General features: G+C 44.7%; 2 protein-coding genes across 2 annotated transcripts; one reads left to right on the forward strand and one right to left on the reverse strand.

Moving 5' to 3' along the window:
* Positions 1 to 3,059: 3,059 nt before the first annotated feature.
* On the forward strand, positions 3,060 to 4,589 carry LOC133927134 (ubiquitin-NEDD8-like protein RUB2). Its single transcript, XM_062373442.1, has 3 exons — positions 3,060 to 3,297; positions 3,929 to 4,188; positions 4,296 to 4,589. The coding sequence occupies exons 1-3, from the start codon at positions 3,205 to 3,207 to the stop codon at positions 4,402 to 4,404; spliced, it is 462 nt and encodes a 153-aa protein (XP_062229426.1). The 5' UTR covers positions 3,060 to 3,204; the 3' UTR covers positions 4,405 to 4,589.
* Positions 4,590 to 8,991: 4,402 nt separating this feature from the next.
* LOC133927132 (acetyl transferase GW6a-like) lies at positions 8,992 to 11,164 on the reverse strand. Its single transcript, XM_062373440.1, has 3 exons — positions 10,794 to 11,164; positions 10,359 to 10,549; positions 8,992 to 10,081 (listed from the first exon to the last, which is right to left on the reverse strand). The coding sequence occupies exons 1-3, from the start codon at positions 11,052 to 11,054 to the stop codon at positions 9,238 to 9,240; spliced, it is 1,296 nt and encodes a 431-aa protein (XP_062229424.1). The 5' UTR covers positions 11,055 to 11,164; the 3' UTR covers positions 8,992 to 9,237.
* Positions 11,165 to 27,292: the final 16,128 nt, after the last annotated feature.

Genomic DNA, 27,292 nt, shown 5'->3' on the forward strand with positions numbered 1-27,292 from the left:
CTCCTACTTGCTAGATTTTAAGGTTTGAGTAGTTGGAATCAATAATTTCTCTTTCTTCCAAATCTTGATATGTTTATGATGCAATTATATTAATCATATTTTTAAAAGTAAATTTAGTTTGCGTAAACTAAGTCCCCCGTTCATGAGTGATTCAAGAGCTAGGGTTATGGTTACTTACATAGAGGGCAAAGTGGGATGAGATTTGAGGGGATATTTGGGGCTCCCTGAATTCATAGCTACCCGAGTAGCACGAACGGTGGAGCAGAAGCGGAGACAGTTGGGTCGCATGAACTAGAAAAGGGGGCTTCTCTGTGGCTAGGTCGATGTGGGAGAACTCGAGGTTGCAGAGGTGGGTGAGGAGCTGGAGAGAGAGGGGGCGAGTGAGCTGTCGGAACTGGGGAGCCACTTGTCACCGGCGTGGTCAGGGTGGGAGAACGCGATGCTCGAGGGGAGAAGAGGAGGATGGCGATGTGGATTGAGACTGAGCTGTGCCGGTCAAAAGGGATAAGAGAAATAGTGAGGGGTAATATCCTCCGTATTCGTGTACGAATGGATATACGTACTGGTATTCGGGCTAAAACATTTTAAAGTGGTCAATATGACATTTTCCAGTGTATTGCAAAATTACAGTGGCATTCTTCGAAGTTTTAAAATTTGAGTGTCATTCCTCTGAATAGGCCAGTTAAAGTGGCATAAATCCAATTAACCCTAATTCTGAACCATGCGCACGTTTTCCAAATTTCACAACAACATTACAGTGACCTTAGACAGAAGTTGCAGCAATCCACTATCCTCCACCAGAATTTCAGAATCCGCACAGAAAATAAGATAAAGGCCCATCTTTCCACAGCAAATATCTTCACATTTCTATTTGGTAGTGACAGGAAATAACCAGACACACCACATTTGTCCCCTATCACTCCATCAGCAGACCAATCATAACAACATTGCACATAACCGAAACAAAGCAATAGAATGCAACCTTTCACACACTTTACACCATTCCACATCACCTAGCCTACCAAATTGGGATATATGACATCACCTAGCCAGTAATGGAGCTGACCAAAAATATGACACCAAAGGTGCATCTTTTCAACACACTCCAGCAGATGCCGGCCGAATACCTAATCCCCGATCGACGGCACACCCCACATCGATCCGCACCTCCTCACCACCACGAACACACGCGCATGCACAAGGGGGCAGAGAGAGTGGGTATGCCGGTGGAGAGTACCCGGGAACGCGGCGGAGGTGCGGCATGTCGGTGGGGATGGACTGCACCAGCCATGCCTTGCAGGTGGCCGCGGCGGCGTCCGCCGGCGCCGCACACAGCGCTGCTGCCACGGCGAGGATTGGGAGGAGTAGCCGGCGGTAGGGGGAGGAAGGCATGGCTCGGATCAGGCGCCTTTCTTGGTGGTCTGAACTCTGAAGTGTGAACCGTGAAGTGAGCTGTGGAACTGAACTGAAGGCTTGGAGGGAACCAACTGTTGAAGTAATGCATGTTTTAGAATGATTTTTCGAGCAGGTTTTGAATATTCAAATCCAACTTGTCTGCTCTTTTAAATTTATGTTCACACATGCTTGCCTGTGCTAACTCCGTCCACAGGATGTTTGTGAGGAACAGCAGTTTCGCAGCTATTGTCTGTTCCATTGCATTTGGCATGTCAATGTAGTGATGGCAGCATAGATTGCATTTGACATACTGAGCTGAACAAAGCTTGTCAGAGAAATCACTTCATTTTCCCCGGCAAACAGAGCTTGCACGGAACTAGTCACATTACGAGTCAAACTGAGCTGTACACAAGACATGGTATAAAACTCTACCCCCAAAACTGCCTCAGAGACGGAGTTCAGGTGAGGATCTAGCAGGTGGCTGCACGCGCGTCGGTCAACGTGCACCTACGGTGGTCGGCGGGATCGGATAGAAAAGGTCGTAGTATAAACGAAGCGCGCCGGCCATGGATGTATCCGTGGCCAAAGGTGCCGGCGCCTCATGTGCTCGGTTAGCTTCAGTCTGCCTCGTTCCTTCTTTTTGCTCCGTTCAAACATGACGGGTGTTCCAGCCAGGGTTCATTCCCCCTGCCTAACAAAATCAAAGGCCAGGGAACGTCTTCTCCCCATGGGAAAGAAAATAACATAACAGGTGTTCAGATTACATATTTTTCGATAATAAAAACTTTATTAACTCCTTTTGCTACATTAAAATGGTATAATCGTCAAAGAGCGTGCTCGAGCATATTCTTGGAGCACCTTGAATCTATTCCTCTTTCGTTTGCATTTTTTTTTTTTTTTGAGAGGGATAATTTACTATCGTAATTTTCTAATTTTAGTTTGGAAATTCCTTCATCAGCCTACGTGGGCCTTCATGACCCTCTTACCATCAGCGCAGCCAGGATGACAGCGGTTTTGCAATTTTTTGATTTAAGAAATATAACAATAAAAAACTCCCTCATCCGAGCCTCCTCACACCATCCGGCCCATCTTGACTATAACGGCCCATATAAAAGCCCAACCAAAGGCCTCGGGTGAGTTCGGTCACAGCCCACTACGTCTGGCTGACATGCAGACCGTACCCCGAGCCCGCGACAGCTGAGGCCCTCCACCGAAGATTTTTTTTATTTCTATATTTTTTATTTTCGAAATTTGCAAATATATAAGTATATTTGGCAGACTTAATATTTTTTGTAATAGGTCATCTCTAACTTTGGAAATTGTTAGAACTGGAGCTATGGCCTGATTGAGATTTAATTGAGATATCTTATTCTTATTTCAGACTGAAAATATATATTTAAATCATTTTATTTTATCTTACAAATTTTAAATACTACATAGTTTTTGGAGATGGAGCTCTCCCAAATAAAGTATAATTTATTTTCATATTATAGATTTGTAAATTTTGAAAAGGGACGTATACGTATTTATAAATTTAGAAAATAAAAAATTCCTCCACCGAATCGAATACAGAACATTGTGCCCGCACCCGACGCGGAGATACAGTGGATGGATTTCGACGCGAATACGAACAACCGGGGGTGTATATACGCAAAAGAGCCGGACCTCCCGGCCTCCTCAATCATCGTGAAGACGTGAACACCGCAAGAACCTCCTTTGGTTGGGTGAGAGAACCGGGTAAAATCCTAGCTCGAGATCGCGAATCGAAGCCGACGAGAGAAGAAGAGAGGGAGGGGAGGAGGAGCCAGGATGCAGATCTTCGTGAAGACGCTGACGGGGAAGACCATCACGCTCGAGGTCGAGAGCAGCGACACCATCGACAATGTCAAGGCCAAGATCCAGGTCCGCCGCCTTCTCTTCCCCTTCCCTTCATTGATAGTTCCTTCGTACCCCCTCGATTTGTCGCGCAATTTAGTCCTTACTGCGGGCCGCACGATCGATAAGGAGGAGCCATGCTGATTGCTTCGCCGATTTGGTAAGGGTTTTGAGTGCGGTTCTTGCCTGCGGAGCGAAAAAGATCGATCTCCGTATAGTGCTACTGCTGCCCGTAACCGTAGTGTGCATATCTTCTTTTAAACGGGGCGTTTGGTGCTAGGTTTCCGGGAAGTGCTTACTGCGATTTTGGTGCCGGGAGTTATATATCGTTGCACACTTGCACTATGCTGGTGGCCTCTTGCAGTACACTATTGTGATGAACAAATAAATTTAGGAAATTTAGTTCCTAATCTGTGACAGATCCTATGTTATAATGTGATCTATCGAAGATGCAAATGTCCGTGTTCGAGTAATATTTCCTGTGTCCATTTTTTTTTTTTTTTTTGCCGAGTCAACACCTGAATCCGAGTCTGATTCCATTCCAAAACTGGTGGGATACCATCCTTGTCCTTGTCTAACACTGATTGAGAGACTAGTGAATGGAACTATACCATTCTAACACAACAGATTTTCTGACATACTGCTTTGTATACTTCAGGACAAGGAGGGCATTCCCCCAGACCAGCAAAGGCTGATTTTTGCTGGTAAGCAACTGGAAGATGGGAGAACATTAGCTGACTACAACATTCAGAAAGAATCGACACTTCATTTGGTCCTGAGACTCAGGGGTGGAACAATGATCAAGGTGAAGACACTTACTGGGAAGGAAATTGAGATTGACATCGAACCCACTGACACCATTGATAGAATCAAGGAACGTGTTGAGGAGAAAGAGGGTATCCCACCTGTTCAACAGAGGTACTCTTCTTGCCTGTGATTTGTGTTATTTTCAGCTTCACAATACAAAAATTCCTGTGATTTGTGTTAGAATAATGTTATTGTAATAAAACTGTCTGTATATGCAGGCTTATTTATGCTGGGAAGCAACTTGCTGATGACAAAACTGCTAAGGATTACAACATTGAAGGCGGTTCAGTGCTCCATCTTGTGCTTGCTCTGAGGGGTGGCCAGTAGATTCAATTTCTTCCTGTAGTTTATCTCGAGGAAAAAGCATATTTGCTTATGCTATTTCAGTATTTCTACTTGTATTGGTTTCAGGCTTAATAGCCTTGTGTTCGATGGTTAATTGAACGTAATGTGATTGATGGACTAGAATCAGGTGTCATCTATATTTGAAAGGAAATGCTTGAATTAGGTTACCAGTTGTCATCTGATATCTGGTTGCTCTGAATCCTCTTTTCTCCTAAATCAATCGCAGAGCAAAAATTCTGTAAAGCGCGGTTACTTTTAGTGCCAATGTGCTGCTAATTAGCAGGTTATATTACTATACTACAGCAGCGAACTCAGTGCCAATGTGGCTGGGCTCTGGGGAGGATTTGTTGCTGCATTAAGCTCATAATCAATATTCATTGTACTTGCTTGCTGTTTTCCCATGGCTCGCTGTTGAGGCTATCTTGGGTCTGCCACTATGACCACCTGTGTGCAGAACCAATGCTTACTTGTAACAAACTAAGCTGAAGAACTATATATAAATTAAGCCGAAGAGCAAAAATTCTTCAATCACGAAGTGTTCTAAGGTGAGAATGAGAGTTGAGATTTACATATTGGTTTTGACAGTTTACCCGTGTCTTGGGAGAATATGTTGCGTTGTTAAGCGATTTTTTGGCGCATTAACTAACAATTTTCACTACAGTTTGGTGTATCTAATTCCATAATGATAAGAATATCACCGGTTCTTTTTGCTATAATACCGGCCAAATTCTTATCTCCAACTGGGACTACACAACGTAAGGATGGTCCGTAAAGGAGGAAACAAATACAACTTTTAAATAGTTCTATGCAAACGTGTGATTTATAAATCTAATTCCTTGTTGGAAGTATACAATATATTTGTGGTGGGGCGGCTCTCTTTCACTTTCATCCCCTAAAAGCTGAATATACAAGAACCCCCAAAGAGCTAAGTCCCCACTCTGTAAACTCTCCAGTCGTCTAGTGAAGCTTCTTTAGCAAGACCACAAAGCCACGTTGCTAAAATGCATACCGATGAGTCAGGATGATGAGGACATTTTGCTCGATGATCCTAAAGGCTGAAGATTCTTGTTCAGAGCTCCTGAAGGTGATGGTGACGAGAGGAGACATCAAGACCTGACCTGTAGATTCTAGTTCATTTAGGAGTTGTTTGGCACAGTTACATATGCGAGATCATGTTAGTTCTAAAATTTATATAATAAAATAAAGTGATTTAAATATTTATTTTTTTATCTAAAATAAAAAATCAAATAACTTAATTAAATACTCTCAATATACTGGATTTTTTTAGAGCTAGATATGACCAGCTACACAAAATACAGGATCTGAATCCCTGCTAAACAAGACCTTAATTTGAATGCAAACATCTATCTGTTATCGTCGCTTTGTTGAAATACGGATGCCCAGCTTTTCTCGTGAGTGCATTTCTGATGCAGTTGGAGTATCTTCTTTAGAAAAATTGGAGCTTGAAGGTCGCTGTCGGGTCATAAAAGGAGTTCTTCCGTTTTTTTTAAAAAAAAAAAGGCTATGGCGTACTTATTCACCAGCATAAAAGGCTCAAATATTCCTTTTGTTTCGCCTTTTCTTATTCCTCTCCGACATATCTTCGATTTTCTAGTTGGTACTGCCCTTCCTTTCTATAGGTAAATTCTTCGCGCACCTGCCGGCTGATTTGAAAGGTAATTTCTGTAATGTATCTCATCGTGTTCCTTTTCCTTTGAAAAAGACTGTTCTTGTTCCATCTTGATAAGACCATAATCTCTGTTTTGCTCTATCTAGTTGCGATGTTTATTACTTCCTCCGTTTAAGAATACAAGACGTATTTTGTTTTGAAAATATTTTTAAAGTTAGAGTTTGATTATTTTTTCTCATAAAATATCTAGTTTACAACTATAAAATTAATATAGTGTGAAAGCATTTTGAACTATAAATCTAGTTATATAGTTTTTATACACTAAACATATCTATAATTTAACTAATAGTTAATTAAAATATATAAGTTTGACCTTTTCAAAACAAAGTACGTGGTGTATTCTTGAACGGTATTAGTTTTTTTAGCCCCATGTCATGTAATCATAGGCCTAATAATTCCATAATAATTATTATGCCTTCCAGCTATGTCTTGCACCAATCACAATAATAAGGTAGCAAAGAACAAATCCTAATGGTGCCCAATAGCGGGGCGGATGGTAGGCCCAGAACTACCCTGATCTAACCTAAAGTTTAGCCCGATTCTTTAAGAAATCGAAAAAGTCTAAAGAATACTGGACGGTCACGCCGTTTCTGACTCCTCACGCATCAGCGTCACGCCGCGACTTGACTCCTCGACTGCCTCGACGCCTCCTCGGTGGCTCGGTTCCTCACGCCGCTGGCCCGTAGCCCGCTGCCACCAAGTTTGCCGCCATCACATCACCATCTCCTACGAGGCGCAGGCACGACTCCGCGTCTCTGTGACCCCATCTACGGCTGTGTCGCCGGTCGCCCACATCTTCACGCTCTAGCAGCAGGTGAGCTAGCTGGTTCATGCCTTCATCCATGCATCACATGCCTGCCAGCTCTTGTCTTGCCTCCATGGTTCTCCCTTCCCCATTCGCTGATCTGTGTCATGCTGCCCGTACATCGATCAGGTTCAGGTGATGACCCTGCAGAGATGAAAAGGCAAGGAGATATTGCTTCGCTTTTCTGGAAACATGAAGCAAAGACAAAGAAGATTAGGCTTGTTGAAACGAATAAGTATGTTATTTATAACTTGGTGTATTTGCTTCTTAAATTGGTATTGATCTTACCGGTGGCGACGACAAGTGTTAAAAGAGTATTTTCGGCATTGAATTTAGTGAAGGATAAATTTAGAAATAGAATGAGTTATGAGTTTTTGAATAACTATTTAGTCACATATATCGAGTAAGATATCTTCTCCAATGTAAGTGAGGATGACATAATCGAGAATTTCATAACTATCAAAGCGCAACGTGACAAATCTAGAATAGTATCGTAATGATATAATCTTCCACTTATGTAAGATCTTATATCATGTTTAGACTATTTATATTACGATTTTACAAATTTAGGATTTATTGTTAAATTTACGATATTATATCGAATTACCGAATTTGTATTATCTTTTGTCAAATTTTATACTTTTTTTTACCGAATTTATGATTTTAAAAATTTGAATACCTACCTACGAAAATATCCTGGGTCCGCCACTGCCCAATGGTAACTATGCTCCTTCTGCATCAAAGGTTGCAACTTGCAACATGATTGGCTTAATATAAGCTGGCACCTACTATGTGAGCTTTCCAGACAGGTTCAGGGACCTGCTAAGCTCTCTGCTGCGATTGGCTCCCAATGGTAACTCTGCTTCTTCTGCATCAAGGTTGCAACCTGCATCATGATTGGCTTAATCTAAGCCGGCACCGTCACTTTATTAGCTTTCCAGACTGGTTCAAAGACCTGCTAAGCTCGCCGCTATGATTTCCCTAACCATTTCACTTGAATCTAAGGCATTTGTTTGGTAACTCTTTTGCAGAGGTCCATCCATGCCATGGCTTTCTTTCGCCAGTATTCAGCTCTGCTCCTTGAGCACGCCATGTTTGGCTGGTACGATGTGATTATCTCTGAATCTGAAGACTGGTCGCGAGTACTTTCTCTTTGTGGACTGCATTGTTGACACGGACCATGCATCGGATCAACATCATGGCATCGTATCTGCACATGAACTGAAAGTTTTTTGTTATTATTTATTTTATTTTATATTTTGCAATGAAAAAGCTTCTTTTGGTGGGGCACAGGAATCTGAGTGATCTTCAATTCAGATCTTGGAATATTTGATTGATTTTGTGCGGAATTGATTTAGAAGATTTGCTTACTACTGGAATATAGACCAGGGTTGAAGTAATGGAGTTTAGTTATTAGTTGGTACTTGGTACCTTTCAATCTGCTTTGGTCAGTCAAAGATGGATATTAGTATTGTGAATTCTGCTTTCTGCATCATAGCAAGAAGGATTAGGTGTGATGTTGTCAGATGCCGTATGCCCTTTTCATCTACGAATATTTTGCAAAGGGTTGCAAGAACAATTTGATAAGGACTGCCAGATTAACTTAACGCACTTGTATCTGGAACACCAGATTAATTTTAATGCTGAATTGAATACTTTTTTTTACTATTGTCAGTTTACCTTTTCTACTGACCTCATGATGTGAATAATGCACATCTTTTGGCTCAAGTCACTGTTAATTTTCTGAAAATCACAGAACCCAAATGGTTATCTGGATTCCATGTATCTATTGAAGGACCGTGATTAGAAAGAAACTTGCCATATATCTATTGAAGAGCTTCATGCACCTATTTATGCGATTGACATTCAATCCTCTGCATTGTTCATATGCAGAAGCATTCTGAACTTGCCATGTGAACCATAGCAAGATGTTGACATCGTCTCATTGCACGTCGTTTTCGTCCGGATACTCGCTGCTGTATTTGACGTGCGTTTCGGCCACTTTCAGCTTTGCACCCATTTGACATGCACAGTTCGAGAGAAAAACGTTAACTGATTCTTCTTCCATGGACCGTGATTACAAAGAAACTAGCCAAATTAACCTCGTCGCTATTCTAACTTGAGAAGCAAATGCTAACGTTACAGACATCACTTTAGTTTGGGGGTTCGATACCACAAATGGCAAGGTAGGCCATTGCCATTGCCATTGTGGTACCAAGTGTATGTACATTGCACGTGTAGTTGTCAAAATTTGGCAGAGATCATGAGGTGGTTAGCCTCTGCCTACGCCTACCTTGCATGGATGGGTGCCATGGCTACGTCAAAACTCGCGGGGGTCGACGAAAAGCAGGGTGCCAGGCGGCGCCGGCGCCGCCCAGTCGTCGTCGTCGCTGGCATTGGTGTCTTTGTTGTTGAGGTTCTTGATGCACCAGACGTCCTCGTCGCAGGAGAAGCGGCGCCAGCGCGGGACGGCGGCGGCGGCCGGGTCGTCGGGCGCGACGTCGGCTGCGACGACGGCGCAAGCCGGGTTATTGCGCGCGACGTTGTGGGCGTGGTGGCAGAGGGAGCGGAGCAGGGCGGGGCCCGCCGGGCCGGACAGGCGGAGCCCGTAGAGGAGGTAGGCGCCGAAAGGGCGGAAGATGTCCGGGATGGAGGGGACGCGCATCCACGGCGCGGACCGGTCGAGCGCGCGGAGCACGGCGAGCGACGCGCGGAGCAGCGCCGGCGCGCCGCGCACGCGGAGGCGGAGGGAGCGGGTGGAGTCCCAGACGCTGAGCACGGCGAACGACGGCGGGAGGGACGGGTCCGGGTCGCTCTCGATGGCGACGAACGTGCCGAGCGTGAGCTTGTGGGCGAGGAGCGCCGGCATGTCGGCGGGGAGGAACTCCGTGCCCTGCGGCGGGAGCAGCCGCGCGTAGGCAGCCGCGGCCAGCGGCGGCGGCAGCTGGAACACCCGGTGCCCGCGCGGCACGGCCAGACGGTGCGCGTGCACGGGGCGGCCCAGGAACTCCGGCCGCCGGAACGGGGCGTACCCGAACCGGCCCGTGAAGAGCGCCAGCGACGCCGCGTTGGACGCCGTCGTCGCCATCGTCGCGTGCTCCGCCCCACGCGCCCGGCACCACTCCTCCGCCCGCTTCACCAGCGCCGTCGCGATCCCCAGCCGCCTGCAAGAAGCGCAACGTTTAGCGGCCGTCCAAAGTTCAAACCATGCGGCGGCGGTGGATTCCGGCCAACCAACAGGACCGGTGGGCCCCAGCTAACTACGCGCGTGGGCCCACTTCGCGCCGCGCGATTAGGCAAGCAGAGAAAGTACGTTTGTGATTGAGCAGAAAAACGGGCGCATTGTGCATGCGTCGTGTGAGGTGAGTGAAAACGATCTGCCTACAAAAAAGAAGACGAAGAAGAAGAAGAGATGAAATGAAGCGAAGGAGAGGTGGACACCTGTGAGACGGGGAGACCCTGAGACCGAGGAGACAGGCCACCTTCACGTAAGCCGGCGGCGGCGACGACGGCTGCTGCTTCCCGGAGCTGGAGGAAGACGAAGGTGGTTTCTTGCCGCCGCCTCTACTCACCACCTTGACGCAGGCCTTGATGACCCCAACCATCTTCTCCTCCTCGCCATACTCGGCAACCTACGTGCACGCACAATTCATCGATCAGTAAACAGACAGAATCTGATTGTCAATGTCTCACAAGCTAGCTAGCCAGCATCAAGCATTCGTGTACATTAACTAACAATCCTGTCCCGTTAGCTTGAATAGTAACACGATCAAATTGTGGTGTCTAACATGTTGTTTGTTTGTTCATGTGTTGGTTAATGGACGACTAATTAAGCATGCAGCTTGCTGCGAGTAGATTAGTTAGCACTCCACTTACCAGCATGACGTGCTCCGGCGCGTGGCGGACCCTCGCCAGCGGGTCGCCGACCTGCTCGACGCAGAGCGACATGCCACTCTTCTTCTTCTTATTATTCTTCTTCATCCTCTTGTTGCCGCCGCTGTTGGTGTCGGCTTCGGTATCGCCGCACAGGCCGACCTGGCACCGGCGGTCGAGCTCCTCGGCCGCAGCCAGGTCCCTCTCCATGTCGAACTCCCTCACCCTCAACACCACCTTCTTCTCTCCATCCATCGCTCCCATATGCCAACTACTAATCCCTCTTGCTCTAGAATTGATCTCGATCGATCTCAACGACTGTGTCTAGCTAGCTAGCTTGCTTGCTCCAGCAACGAGCTCAGCTCAAAGAGAGCTTTCTGCTGCTACTTCTCTACGACGAGAACGGGTGTGTGGGAAATTTATATACGTAGGTTGACAGGGAGAGAGTGAGGAGAGGGGCTGTGTAGGGCCGGGGCAAAACAGTAAGCTCCTATGATGCAAGGGACCAAGAACAATGGCGGCTATTGTGTAATAGCAACCATCCTGTTGGATTTGATTAGTAGGGATGATTTAGTTAGCTGGTTTATTTTTCAGTTAAGATGACAATGCAACCCTAGCGCTACCTATATGTGCACCCACTTTCAGACAAGGTCTTGTCTTGCTACATGCAAGCAGCCAAGTAGGGCCCACTGATGGGTCTCTCTCTAAGTGTGGACTGAAATGGGGCCAAAATTAGTGGTGAAGACTATTGTTTAGTAAGGAGCCATGGACGTTGCTTACAGTTGATTAAAGGCGCCAAATCAACCTAGCTAGCTAATCCTATTATTCTCTCTGATTATAAAAGAGTATCGTTTTCAATATTAACATAATCAACAACATACTACTTTAACCACTAGTTACTAGTATAAAATATATGTAAAATATAGTAAAGTTGTAATATTATAAAATTACTTTTGAAGACAAGTGTTATATCATTTTTAAAAATTCAATCAAAATATTTAAAAAGATATTAATAGTAAAAGTTTAAATATTTTGACCGAACGCAACCTAAAATGACACCTTTTTATGACCAGAGGGAATACTATAGGGCACACCAGCCTTTGAACAAATGAGATTCTGCTCAGTTCAACAAAGATTACTATGAAGTGATACAAATTAGGATAGGCCGGAACCTACCAATTGTAGGGCACCCAAACATATATTCCAAGAGAAGCAGTTCTAGATATGATTCATCGAGGATCCTTCTCACGCAGACTTATGTAAGTGGTTGATGAAGGAACTTAAAGCATACCACAGTAACACCCAAATGAATATCTTTTTCTCCCGATTATGACCCAAATGAAGAATATGAAGTAGTCGCGTGCATATTCTGGCCTTGAAAGAAATTCTGAAAATCCTTAGGCAGATAAGGCGGAATGATTGTTGATTTGCACAAGATTATTACTTAGTACAATTAGTGCTAAAAATACGTGCATATATTAATATATACATATATATGTCTCGAACTATCGATTGCCCTAGATATCCTATCTAGTATACGGTACTAATTAAGTTGATTTCAAGCACTTGAAAATTAGCAAACTATTTCGTTCAAAAAAAATGAACGAAAGTTGGCAAAACTGAAGCTCACATGTAATACGTGCCTGTGGTGTGATCCATACGATGTTCACCAAGCACACTGTCATTGCGTACTGTAAGCGTGCCGATGGATCTTCGGCTAAGTTCTACAGGATTCAGATTCCTTCCGTTGCATCATGCATGCATGCATGTGACAGCACTAGAATCATGCATGCATGCATGTGACAGCACTAGAATCATGCATTCTGGCAGCATGGCAAAATTGATTAGGCACCTTTCTGAAGTAGGAGAATGTAAAATAATGGAGCTGCGTCTGCTGCGAGTATATTTAGCACTGTACCTAGCTTCCTTCTTTTTCGCGAGTTTGGTTGAATAATCCGATAACCTATTTCGGCGTGCGCAAGGTTTAAATTAGCTTCTCATAAACTTCACAGAAAATCGGTATAACGATCCTGGAGTTCCTCTGGAAATAATCATGATATCATCCATTCCAAATGTGTGCGGCATATAATATAAGTATTTCACGACGACTAAATGTAGCGACTTGAAGGAAGACTCACTTATGTTAATCATCACAAATTGTCTTTAACTGGCTTCTCGATCGGCGTCTAGTGGGGGTTTCTTAAACTTCATTTCTAATACGCATCAACCAGTCGCTGTCCATGTCGTCGGTCGTTCTCATATATAATCAGCCACCCGAACAACTTACTGACGACGAACAAAGCTCCAATTGTATACTAGTAATTATATATACCGCACGTCGTATCAATATATTGACAGGAATGATCAGGATGGTTGTTGGAAAATTATGCCCACTTTACATGTCATTGCGAAGAATTTGCTTGCCGTGTGTTTTGTATTGTCCGATTGTAAAGGTAGGTCGTTTTAGACTTATGCACAAGGATTAAGAAAGTAGATCAAATGGTCTTGTTGTCTTTATTTATTCTGCATTGAAAAAGATAACTTATTCATTTGTGAGAATGATAGCGTTTATTAAACAAGGGTAAGAAGGGAATAAAAGAGAAGAAAGTGCATAGAAGTTTGAGAATGACTTATATTTAGAGAATAGTTGAGAAAGTTAAAACAACTTAATTTTGCAATCAGAGAAAGTAGTTAGTAAAGCCGTACATGCTAATCGAATTATGTTATGCATATAGCCCGGCCCATTCAACGGTCAAGACCTTTGAAGAACAGCAAGCACCAGACCACAAAGCATGAGAGCAACACAGATTGTTTAACAAAGTGATGGCATGTAGGCAGTTATCCAAGCAGATTAAAGGGGACATGAACGCAAAAGCTATAGCAAAGTGAAGAGTCAAAAATGTAGGGAGCAGACAGTCTTTTGTCAAGTGATCAGGGTTTAGTGGGCATGTAGTACAGCTAGAACAAAATTAACTTGACTATTTGGCGCGTCGATCAAGCAGTAGTTCATGCATGCTTCTTGGCAATTTGCATGCATCACCGTCCTTTTTGACCTCACGAGCTTAGCTCCTTTCCCACTGGTGACAGGTGGCCTTGCTTGTGTCTTTCCCTAACCCTCTCTTGCTTTTACGAAAAATACGTGTTCATGGAGCATTGATTAATGGAGGCATGCAAAGACATGGAAAGGGAGAAGGGGAGAGTAGAGTTGGGGAGGAAGAGAGTGAAAGAGGGCTAGGGAGGGTCAAAAGGCATCGTTTGTGGTGATTGACAGAAATATACGCGTTGATTATTGGTGTTTGATTTGTTTAATGCGATCGCCTCAAGACTGAATAGTCAAATTATCTTGGCTCACTGCCTGTTTGTCGAGTACCAAATAATTTGCAATGGTTAGTAGACTGCAGGTCTTTCACTTGGGTTGCTTCTAGTGTGGTGTTTTGTTATTATACCCCATGTCAATCACTTTTAGTTGGAGACCAAGTGGTGGTTTACTACTCTCTCGCGAGTCGCGACTCACGACCAGATTGCCAGATTGGACCAGTGTATTAAATATAGTTGAATTGTTTTCAGTGTAACTGCTGGTGCAGATGCATGAGCAAGTCAATTTAGTTGCATTTGTCAAACATTGGAGATTCGACAAGGTGTGAACAAGGTAGGATCGATTCTTGTGTGATTGCTCCTTAGATACCACATACCATGCAACCTAGGTAGTCCATCCATTTTCAAATAACTGGCACTTTGGACGCAAACTTTAGTACAGAAATACTACTTTTGCACTCCAATATTCTCTGACAGTCGAGTTACGTTGTCCCAAAATAACACTCTTAGCTCTGGCCACCCCCTGCCGCTTATCATCTACTTGACATGTCACTAATTAAGGATATTTGCATAAATATAATTGATGGATATTTAATAATTAAGAATTAAAAATTTACTAGAAATATAGTATATCATGAAGATACATCAATATTGTACACGTGTCCTTCATTTGATATAGTAGAATTTATAACCTCCAATCCTCCATGAGGTAAATAAAGCATATACCGATATTCTAGGCAGTTCATCGTGTTTCACACAAAAATCATCCCCAGATTAGGAAGGGGTCATGTAGAGATTCAAAAGTAATACAATTCGGGTATGTTACACTCAGAGATGTCGAGTATGTTATGCATCCCCGACCTAATTATAAAAAGAGGGGAGAGGGTATGGAGAAGGGGAGGACCAAGACAGACTGAAACCAGACAAGCTAGAAAGAGAGATCCAAATAGAAGCAAGCCTAGTTAGATAGATATACGAAACAATATATTGAGATCCGTAGCAATTTAAACCATGATTAGATTCATACGGCAATGACTTTAGGATTTAAAATATGAGAAAACTCGCCGAGATCCTTAGAATTAAATCTAGATATATCCCATTGTAATTGTCTTCTCCTAAGATTAATCAAGACATAATATTACGTAGAGCTATTATCTTAAGGAAGATCTAAAACTATATAAAACCCCACATTATCCTCTTCGATACACACTGTTGATGACCATATATCCATACTTTAAATAAATATTTGTATAATTAACTTTATCAATCGTTGACAATAATATTTTGTCAAAAGAAAACTGCTTAATTTCTGGTATTTTCTGAAGTGACAATTATTTGATATCAGCAAGGAGCGAGTAGATTAAGAAGAAACAGATAGATCGAACAAGGAATAAGCAATGGTAACCACATTCCAAAACCTGACCTAAATGGTAATGTAGGATAGCAGCATGGGCGTTTGGCACGGCTTATTATTGCACAATCAGTATACTAATTAACGCTACATACATATATACTGTATCTGTCAATCAGCTGCATGCATGCGTGCACACATGTCTAGGTTTTGACTCGAGTCTCACTTTCCCTTGATCGGCTAGCTAAGGTACGGTCAAGTCGTCGTTCCGATCATGCTCATCAAGTCACTCCAGGGATGAGAGATGTGGCTTTTGCATGCATGGTAGCCCTAGCCCCCAAAACTGAGCTTCACGTCCAGTCTCAAGCATCCCATCGACACCAGGTGTTTTGGCCGACATGACTTGAGATCGATAGAGAGCTACCATGGTAGGCACGTACGTGACAGACACAAGCATGCATATACATGACCGTAGTTATTACAGTACATTTGACCAGCTTAAAAGGCAACCAGACCGGGCGAGGCCAAGCGGCACCGATCCAAACCGTCCAATCAGGCCACTAATCGTATAGCTAGCTCAGCACGGTCGATAAGCTAGCTAGCAGCAGAAGCCGCACCAAATCGGCTCCTGCCACATGTCAGCGGTGGTTGACGTGGCCGTCTGTCCGATCTGGTTTGACGGACCCACCTGTCAGTGATAGGTTCACCTGCCACGTAAATGCATGCGAGGACCTGGACAGACGAAAGACGTCAAGAAACTGTGCAGGGCAATGCTGTCGTGCGTACTTGTTACAATACATGTACACGACTACATGAGTATGACCTACAACTAGAAGAGCTGCTAGAATCATACTATGTACAAGTATGTACTAGAAAAAAATTCTGGCCGGGTACAATATCACAATGCATGCTGTACTGCAAGTCTACCAAAGATGCTCGAGTCGCTGTTAGAGATTCATATTGGCAACGTGCTAACCAACATCAACGACGACCAGTTCGCCATTGCTAGTACAGGTAGCTTGATCCAGCTTAATCAATCACGGATAGCAAGCTATATGGGAGCACACCTAGAGTTAGCTACCATAGCTAATTCACACTTCTGTGCTCACGCCTAGATCCAGCTTACTCAATCACGGATAGGTAGCTGTGTGCTCACGAGGCGCACGCTCTCGATCAGCTACGACTGTGCGGCGTCCGCGCACGCGACGCCCTGGTTAGCTAGGTACGTAGCTTTCTTGATACCCTCCTCGCGCAACGTGGGGCACGGGCACGGGCATGCACAGTGTGATCGACGGGCGCGCGTCCGGATACCCGCTGGCTTTAGGACGAGAATCTCATGACGTCGTGGGTCGTCGTTGACACATAAAATCGAGTCTACGCGTAAGTGATGAAGACACCGTCAAGTATCCTGCCTTTAGCCCCCTTTTCACCCACCCGGCAGACACGCACGCACGGACGCCGTTCCGCTCCGTTCTTGCTCGTGATTTCACCGGCGATCTCGTAGTCGCAGCTTTGCATGCGCGGCCGGCCCCGATGGGTCGGACGGCCGTCTAATCAATCTGCCGGCCGCGCGGTGGCTCCAGGATTCCCACTGGTACGTCGTCGTCACGCGTCAGTCTTTCGGTCGATCGACCTCCTCCTTTTCAGTTGTTTATCTGGGCCGAGACGGGGCGCGCAGAAGAAAGCGCGGGAGCTTTTTGACGCTTCCACGCGCATCGATCGCGCGCGCGTGCACACACACACGGACCTTTGGATTTGCATATTCTCAAGAGGCGTCGTTAGGCGGCCTAACACGTACGTAATAACTGGTTAGGGGAGCAGATCGAGAGCGAGATAACTTTCTCGAGAGAACCTAGCTCTTGTGGCTCAGTTTCATATTCGAGAGTCGAGCTGTAAGCCATTAGGCAACAAGAACATATTAGCATGCATTTCAGGTGCACTGCGTCGAAGTATCTATCAGTGTGGGGCAAGTGTTGGTAATGAGAGCATTCTTGGTCAAAAACCATGTCCTCATCAGCCTTGAGGTGCCAAAAAGAGAAAGCAAGCGCTCTGTAGCCAGCAAACCAGCCAGCCAGAACGGACAGGGAGATGCCTGTTCGCTATACACTGCAGGAACCCTCCTTGTCCCCAACCAATTAACTCCCCACGCTTCAACGAACAGTGGCATGGTTGCGATAAGGCGGTATCAGCCACAGTACATCCTTCTCTGCTCAGTATCACTTTCCTCGGGAGCCACGCATGCAGCAGGAGGGAGAGAGAGACTCCAACAGTGGCCATGGCTAGTGGCTGCAGTGACTTCCACGGAAGACATAAATCACTGTATACCGGGTGGATGGATAGATAGGTCGATAGATTCAGGGATAGGAGTAGTAGAAAATTGGCGTGGCTTTAAGGATACTGACTGTACCTGCATGCACGGCGTACGCTCGCTTGCATGCACTGCGGCAGGCCGGCCGGTCGTCGTCGATCTCGTCTCGTCCGGGTCGTCCCTGGCGTTTGGCGGCTAGCTTCTCTGCGCTTCGCCACCGTGCGCGGGCGTCGTCGCCATCTATCGACCGCGCGCGCGGCAACTTTTCTCGTTGCCCGGCCGGATCCCTGCTGCTGACACGGCTTGTGGCACAGTGGCAGAGGCCACTTGCCTGAGCGTGGCCAAGGCGTCGTCTCCCGCCGGACGCTGCACGAATTCATCTTCACGTGCCCTTGCCGCCTGCGCCTGCGTTGCGCCCGTGCGTGCCCGTGTCTTTCTCTAGCTCCCTCGCTAGCCGCGAGAAGATTTCGTGGATGCGCGCATTTGGCGCCGTGCGTGTACTTGCGCCAGGGGATGTGTGTGCGGCAGTGCGGCTCTCGGAGTGGGCATGCGGAGGCGTTTGCCACAAAGGTGGAGTCGCTCACGTTGCCCGGTGCGATACATTAGGAAGGCTGTAGCAATGGTAGCATGTGTGCAGATCTGGATCACTGTGCAGATGTATGCACGTAGTACATTTTCGTTATGGAAAGGGCATGCGTGCTTAAAGAAGGCGTGTCTGTAAAAGAGTTACTGCTATACTGTGCTACGTGATAATAGGGTTCCAAATTGCGTCAGGAACTACCGGAAGGTATAGATAAAAAGGGGAAGACACCGGCCGACAAGAAATTCTTGTTTGAGCAATTTTTTGGCTCAAACTTGTACACTCTTCCGAAATTTCGGCCCGGCTACCGTTTTCAATCACATTTCATCAGCCACAGAAGGCTAAAGGATCTTGTTTCCTTTTGTACGGCAAAAGAGACAGAGAGAGACAGAGATTTGTAGGTACCATTTGAGTGAGAACCGAGCAGAGTTCGGGTGGACAGCGGAGACGGCGTGCACGCATCACGGTTCGATTCACCGGGGCTTGTAGCCCGTATTCGGTATATAATGTATCAATCGTATTTGGTATACTGTGTGTCGAATACAGGCTATAATGTCGTATTAGGCACACTGTGTGTCAAATATGGTCATGTGCCGAACTAGTAACCGCATGGCAGACAAATGGCTATATTCGGCACATCGCGTGCCGAATACGGCACTGTAGCTCATATTTGGCATACGGTGTGCCTAATACGGTTGATATTCGATACATGGTATGCTGAATATGGGCTACAGTGTTATATTCGGCACACGGTGTGCCGAATATGATCGGGCTCGCGGTTTTTCGAAGTACGGTGTATCAAAATTCTATTTTCAGTAAATGATGTGCCAAATACGAATGCTAAAATTGTAAATACGACAAGATGTTATCTATTTCAGCAAATACGCTCATATATGTTGTCTAATTTTGAATTTTTGCCTAGATCTATCATAAATGCATGTGTAGAGTTTGCAGGTCTCGCCTAAATATGTCTACGCATGTGTGGTCTCGCCTACAGCTATACCCAGACGAGAGGCTTAAAAAAGTACCATTGAAGCTCAACATTGTCATGAACACTAGACCAATAGATAACAGTCATAGTTGTAGCATCTAATCCAATTCCAAACCATGGTGTGGCACTTCCATAGAAACAACCCTAACTTGCGACCAGCTATTACTGCTGATTCAACTTGAATCGGCTATGATACAATTCGTGTTACCAACCGATAGTATTACTATCGGTCATGACATGAACTAGCAACTTTAATCCTAATTAAGTAGCATTACATATTTAATTATCATTAATCAATTTAGTGAATTTAAGACAACTTATAAAAATATTGTGTGATCAAGTATTAATTATTAAAATTAGTTTTTAAATTGTGATGGTTCTTATGAAATTTAGATAGATTAGTTACATTAATCTTTTAAATGTATTTACCCCTTAGTATATTAATTTTAACTATTTAGCATTATAATATTAGTTAATGTTTATTAATTTAATGAATTCATAAATAATTAATAAAATATTCTGTGATCATTTATTGATTTACCAAAATTTAGTTTGTTATAATTAATTGCCAAAATTTAGTTTGTTATAATTAATTGTAGATGGACTGAAGATGGATGTAAAATGCGGACCATCGCTCCCTATAGTTCATTAATATCGTGATTTTTTTACTAAGAATGTGCGTGGAGTACAAGTCAAACTACATGTATGTTGTCATACATTGATTGCAAGAGCAAGAGACAATCTTCTATCACGGAGCCATTGATTGCAAGAGCAAGAGACAATCTTCTATCACGGAGTGGATCCATTCCTACTTAATTCGAATGGGTTTTAATCTTGACTATACCTGTTGGACTAAACACGATGAAGATAAGATTATATAGGAAGGGCAGAACATTGTCAAAGAAGACAAACACAAAGATATGTTGGCTGATGTTAGATATGGTTTTGATGCAGATAGGTTGGTCGATGATGATGAAGATGATCTAGATCAGATATTACGTGATAGGGAGGGGGAATTTACTAGTGAAAGACAATATCAAATTAAAGTTCTAGCGTATGGTATATGATTCTAAAACACTATTGTTCCTAGGCAATAAGAAGTTACACACGAAGTTTCATACCATTCTTGCACTACTGCAATTGAAGGCAAGCAATTGTTTGTCTAATAAAAACTTTGTAGAGTTATTACAACTCTTGCGAGATGTAATTCCAGAAAGAAACGTGTTGCCTGAAACCACGTAACAAGCCAAGTAGGTTCTCCGCTGTCGGTGTATCAGGAACCGGGGGTCCCTGAGGTCCAAGGCCAGGCCAGCTGTCTGCCACGTGTCACCATCCCGCGAGGTCCCTCCCGCGGGATGAGGAAAATCTAAGTTCCGGGAGAAGGCGCTCGGGGCTACAGCCTCTGGTCCCCGAGCACCCCAGTTCCCCGACGACCCGCAAAATCTAAGTTCCGGGAGAAGGCGCTCGGGGCCACAGCCTCTGGTCCCCGAGCACCCCAGTTCCCCGACGACCCGCAGAGTCCAAGTACCGGGAAGAAAGTGCTCGGGGAGGTGCCCGGTCACCCCCGAGCACCCTAGTCCCCCGACTATCAGAAGAGCCAAGTTCCGGGAGAGAGTGCTCGGGGGGCTGCGTGCGGCAGCCCCCAAGCGCCCGGTTCCCCGAGGGTCAGTGCAGAAGTGCTCGGGAGAGAGTGCTCGGGGTTGCACGTGGCAGCCCCCGAGCACTCGGTTCCCCGAAGGTTCGTGCGAGAGTGCTCGGGAGAGGGTGCTCGGGGAGGTGAACAGTACCCCCGAGCGCTCGGTACCCCGACGACCCAGAAGGGCCCCCGAGGGGCCCACCGATGAGGTGTCAACCATTCAGAGGTCCGAGACCGCATTTAATGGGCGTGCGCGGCCTGACATCCCCAACTGCTCCCGCCGCAGTGTCAGTCCCTGCCATGCTTTGGCAGAGAGGCGTGGGGCCATTAATTGCACGAGTCCCGTCCCGCATCATCCGGTGTGTCTCGGGATAACGTTGCCAGGACCAAGGCGTTCCGCCTGCCGCCCTGCCGTGGCAGAGGAACAAGACAGGGCGGGCACGCCGGGTGCCTCTGTGGCTGCCCGGTGGGCCCTCTCAACGGCGCCCGTCGCCAGGGCGCCTACAGTAACGAGTGACCGGACGCGCGTCGCATTTTTCCACCGCCCCTGTCACTTCGCCCAGAGGAAATGATGACGCCTTTCTCAATCGTGGCGTCTTGGAACTTGTGCCCCTTCCTTCCCGTTCAGGGTATGTCGCGGCCGGCAAGTGCATAAAAGGATCGGCATACAGAGAGAAGAGAAAGAGGGGAGAACAATTGGATTGAACACAAGCCCAAGCAGTCGACCGTGCCACACTCAGACGAAAAAGACGAACCCCACAACGAACCAAGCCAATAGACGGAAACATTGCAAGCAAGCCTGAGCAGAGCTCCTGCCGAAGAACAAGGAGCCTCAAGCTCTTAGTTAGACACTATATTCTTGTAAACAGATATATCCCTGAGGGATCCCCCTCGGGATAAGTTATTGCATCCATACAGGAGTAGGGTATTACGCCCCCGTGCGGCCCGAACCTGTCAAAACTCCGGTGCATTTACTTCCCTTTGCACTAGGTCGATCATCCCCCACCACCGGCCGTTGCATTTACTTCCACTTCCATTTATTTCTCCGATGAACTTATTCAGGATCATCCCCCCGGCCGAACCTCTAAAAAGGGGTCTTTCGGGATCCCTGCGACAGGAGTTAATCCTCCGACATCCGTCCATTGGGATTAGAATAAAACAAGACATGCATGTCCAAACGGCTGTAACCCGTATCAAAAAGAGTATGCATATTTGGATATGTGTCTGGTGTGCAAAGCATCATAGTACAAGCGCGACGATGATGACTTCAATGATAACAATGACATCAGGATGAAGTGTAAGAAGAAACCCACCTAGGTTGTATAGTATTTTCCTGTAATCCCTTGGTTAAAACATTTACTTATGAACATAAGACGTGTCAATTGATGTGATGGCATGCTGAAGACGGTAATAGAGACGAAATGTGAAGACAATCTCCTGATTCTTCCCAGTGGAGGAAAATCGATAGAAAATACAGGGACCACTTTGCATATGATATGAGAATATAAGATTTGGATTGAGCATGGATAGGATGAATTCTTTCTGCAACATGAGCAGTTGTTATAGCATCTAGCTCGCGACTCTATATATCTATAACCATCATCCTTAGTTGTGTATGAAGAGAAAATAAATTATGATGCCATTGGTTATCCAAGGGTCGAGGGAACCTCACAACAATATTAATGTGTACTTCAAACTATTGGTGAAAGATCTTGTAATGATATGGAATGATGGTGTATGGGTATGAGATAAGTAGAAACGAGAGAACTTCACCCTCATTAAATGTTGTTCATAACCATCAATGATTGACTATCATTGGTAACCTATTGGGCCATACTAACAAAGGAGTCAAAGGCTGCGTCCAATGCTTGGATGAAACAGCGAGCCTCTGACTGAAGAATTGTCAAAAATTTATGTACATACATCATCGTAGGTTTTTTTTTTTTGGCAAGAATCACCTGTATCGCAATAATAAGAGAGATTTTGACGGGACAAAGAAAAATGATTTATCTCCAAGGCACCATAGTCGAAAACAAGTATTTGCTATAGTAAAGGGTCTTAAAGTTATCTTTGGCAAGGAACCAGGTAGTACACCTGCCCCGAGTTCCCATGATGAGATGCCTATGTGAAAAAAGTGAATATACTAGATATCGCCTAGAAGAGGGTGAATAGGCGTTACCTGAAAAATAAAACTTCGCATCGGATTAATAGAATCTTGATACTCCGGATTTTAGAAGTTCTAAGCAAGTCTAGTTGGTTCTAAACATTACCACATGTTCCAAAGGTTTTCTATAGGCTTTTTCACCAAATACCTATAACCACAAACTCACAAACACATAGATCGGGGCAAATACCCGAAATAGCAACTAGAACAAGTATGAACTCAAGAAATCAAAGGAGACACAAATTTATTTCCCGAAGTTCGGATCCAATGACCCTACGTCTCTGTTGAGATGCTCACAAAGAGCCAGATCTCTTTCAACTTTATTCCTTACCAAATGACCATGAAGATTGTGCTTGAGCTTACTCAAGTGTTTCTCTTCCTTTATGGATACGAGAATGACCTTCACAAACTCCCCGGGCACTCCACATGCTTGGGTGCTCTCCGGGTGACGCCTAGCCGTCTAGGAGCTCCAAGATTCAAGAGTAACAAACGCGAATTGATGGCTTGATGACAAACTCAAGTGCTCAAGATTTGAATTTGGCTAACTTACACTCAATCTCTTGCTCTCACACCCAACTCTCAAATCCTTACAAGAATTAAAGCACTAGAGGAGTGCAGAGAGCTATTGAAGGGCTATGAATGCTTTTACCTCAAGGTAGTTCAGCAGCCAAAAAAGAAGGAGGTGAAGGGGTATTTATACCCTTTCCGGAAAAAAAAACTAGTCGTTACAGGCTTTCCTGGCTTAACCCGGATACTCTGGGTTGGCACTTGAACACGTAACCGAGAACCCCTGACCGATCAACTCGGAGGGCCTGGAAGAAATACCAGAATCTAGAACATCTGGTACTTTCGAGTAAAACATTTAGATCTTAACCGAGCACCCTTACTTGGAGAAAAGTCTGGAGACTCCAGCAACTCGAAACATCTAGGTCAACTCGGAGCATCCAGGTTAGCTTAAAAACCGAAATCGAGCACCCCTATCGAAGCTAAACTCGGAGACTCCGGCAACCCCGAGGATCCGGGGCAACCCAGAATCTCCGGATACAGATAAAGACTTAGAACTTCTCGGTGGTCATGGGGTGATTTGTATCTCTCATCTTTGGTCTAAATGGGTACTTTGAGCATTGAAACATCTTCAAGTCAATCTAAACGCATCCCTTTTATAGTACGACACACTTATACTCAAATTCAAAGATAAAATAAATTTAAATTTATTGAGTAACTACATTCCGCTTCTCTTTTCTTTTTTGAGGGACGCCAACACCTTTTAACATCTTCAATGAGACTGATACTTATTCATATTCTCATTAGTCCCTTAATCGTTTGTTATTAATCATCTAGAACCCACTTAAGGGGGCTATATGCACTTTCAAAAAGAGATCAATACTTTGAGACTTATCATTTTCGAGGATTTTTTATGGGTGTTGGTCTTCTACTTGACTAGTCTTGAAGGTTTTACGACTTCGGAGATCTGAAGATGCAGCTTGCTTGTGCTTTGATTGTGATTTGCGATTGTGGGTTGGGATGCCTTGGACGTACCCCTCTCCTTGCCTTATGTACTCGGAGGAACTCAGGGCGTGATCGTACTTAGATATATCGGATGTGTTCTACTCGTATCATTAGACTTCCATAGATCTAGGAATCCTTCTCAAATAGGGGATAACTTCCATATTCGGGACAAGTAGTTTCTATGTATATCGTTTCCATATCTTACTCCATGGCGGCCACGACTAGCTGCTTATCAAGTAAAATATAATAGATCCTCATATACCTTTTATGAATATATGAAATTTATAGAATATATAATACTAACTATATATCCTCATCAGCCAGCCCCCCTCCCCAACTCTGCTCACAAGAGGGTCGTTGGTCCTTCGTGTTGACCAGGGCACTACTATAGAATAGGATGGAACTGCCAGTTCTAAACTAGCATAACTGCTGGTTTTGGAACCGGCAGTGAATTAGCGATAGGAGTATCATTGCTTCCTCTGGAACTCACAATGATAGTAAGTATCACTGCCGATTAATGTCTTGAAACGACGGTGATAACCCAACTATCATTAGAGTAATAGCCTTGAACCGGCAATTATAATCGATCCACGTGTGCAAAATATATCATTAGAGTTATAGCCTTGAACCGGCAATTATAATCAATCCACGTGTGCAAAATACTCTACCAGGAACTCTTGAGCATGGGAGTCTATCTCACATACACCATGCCAAAATGTTCGTGATAAAGTATTTTAACCTAATTTGAAAACGCAATCATCTTGAAGTCGTAGTAACAATAGTAAATCTAAATAAATGGCGAAAACACAATCATCTTGAAGCGAATGTGTTTTCTCCCACTCGTTTAGATCATATTATTTCCACAATCTTGAACACTTAACTTGCCACTTATTTAGTTTGGGAGACGAGGCTACATGCTCTACAGACGAAAAGACGGCTTGGGCGACAAGGAGATGGGGCGACATAGCCACAATCGGCGTGGCTCGGGAAATGGGGAGTCAGGGCGATGCGACCGCGAGGTCAGTGATGGCTCAAATAATGGGGAGACAGGTGGTGTGGCTACAGTCAGCGATGGCTCAGGATACGGGGACACGAAACTCAGGAGATGGGGTGACGGGCTTGGGAGATAGGGCAACGAGCTCAGGAGACGGGGAGACGACCCAGGCAAAGGGGAGACGGGGCAGCTTGGCCGTGATCGGTGCAGCTGTGAGGTCAGCGATGGCTCAGGAGATGGGAAGATGAGGAAGGTGGGTCCGAGGAGTAGAGACGATCGAAGTGATGACGGTGACCAAAGCACCACTTCGACTGCCACTACCTATCGGGATCAATTTCTAGAGAGTGAAGTGAGATATGAAGTGGAGTGAGAGAGACAGGCTCATAATTTATGGAAGGACTATCACTGTCAGTTCATATTGACTCAAGTATTGATCTATCAGTGAGCTTATGAACCAGTAGTGATAGTTGATATCACTATCAGTTCTTAATGTCTTAAGGTTAGATTTGCTGGTTCATCTTATGAACTAGTATCACTAACAGTTATTGCTAAACCGGCAGTGAAAGGGGGGCAGAGAGAACCCTTTCTGTAGCAGTGGTGACTCCTTTGAGACCCATCCTCCTAGTCGGGGAATCCTCCGACCGCATGGTGAAGATATTGGTGAAGAGGCGATCTGCACCAAAAGACCTCCCGTAGTCGTCACCAATTAGAAGAAGTCCAGATCCTCTACCATCAACTAAAAAAGTCGCTACCACCACCATCTCAGAAATCACGTTCATCTCAGAAGCAAGCACCACCACCACCTCAGAAGTCGCCACCACCTCCTAAGTCTAACAAAGGTGTGAATGCTAGTATAACAACATTCTTCAGTTGTATAGATGAGATCCGTGAGAAGAGTGTAGTCCCACCAAAGGTGCAATGTTTTTTTGTTGGCGTGACCGAAAGGCATAAGGGGGGGGGGGATGAACCTTGGCCAGTGTTAGACTACGAACACGTCTTAAGGAAGGGCATGAAGCAGGCTAATGTTGAGGCATTACAGGCAGAAACTTCCAGATATGGTGCAGAAGGACAAGAAGATGATACAGAAGGACAAAAAAATGATGGTGGTGGATTCGTAAGATTGATGTTCGAGATGGGGAACATGTTCAGTCACCCAAATTAGTTAGGCGGTCTACCATATCAACTGCGACACTTAGATGAATGGTACATGAAGCGGTCCAACTAGGATAAACTACCAAAGATGGTCACTCTCAAATTCAAAGAGGAACATTTTCACAATATGAATGACCTATTCTAGATGGGATTCAAGGAACTGTATCAATTATACTAGCAAGATGCCCTTGATGTTTCTCTACTTACATGCTGGACTCTGTAAGTGTATTATGTTTAATTCATAGTATATATTTTTGTACCATTAAATTGCATATCTAATTTATTTCTTATCTAGAATGAAGATACAAACATGCTGAGATAACGGTGTTGAAACAACTGGATTCCTTGACCCGGGACTAGTATACGAGAAACTTTTCAAAGATGGCATAAAAGAAATTGAGTACTACTTATTCAAGGCTCTGCTCAAGCAAGCATACAAGACATTCATACTTTAATCTTACAAATTTGAGTGTGTTTCCCTACCTTCTCATTCTAGTCCTTG

Source organism: Phragmites australis, chromosome 8 (assembly GCF_958298935.1).
Source record: "Phragmites australis chromosome 8, lpPhrAust1.1, whole genome shotgun sequence".
In the NCBI taxonomy this organism is placed as follows: domain Eukaryota; kingdom Viridiplantae; phylum Streptophyta; class Magnoliopsida; order Poales; family Poaceae; genus Phragmites; species Phragmites australis.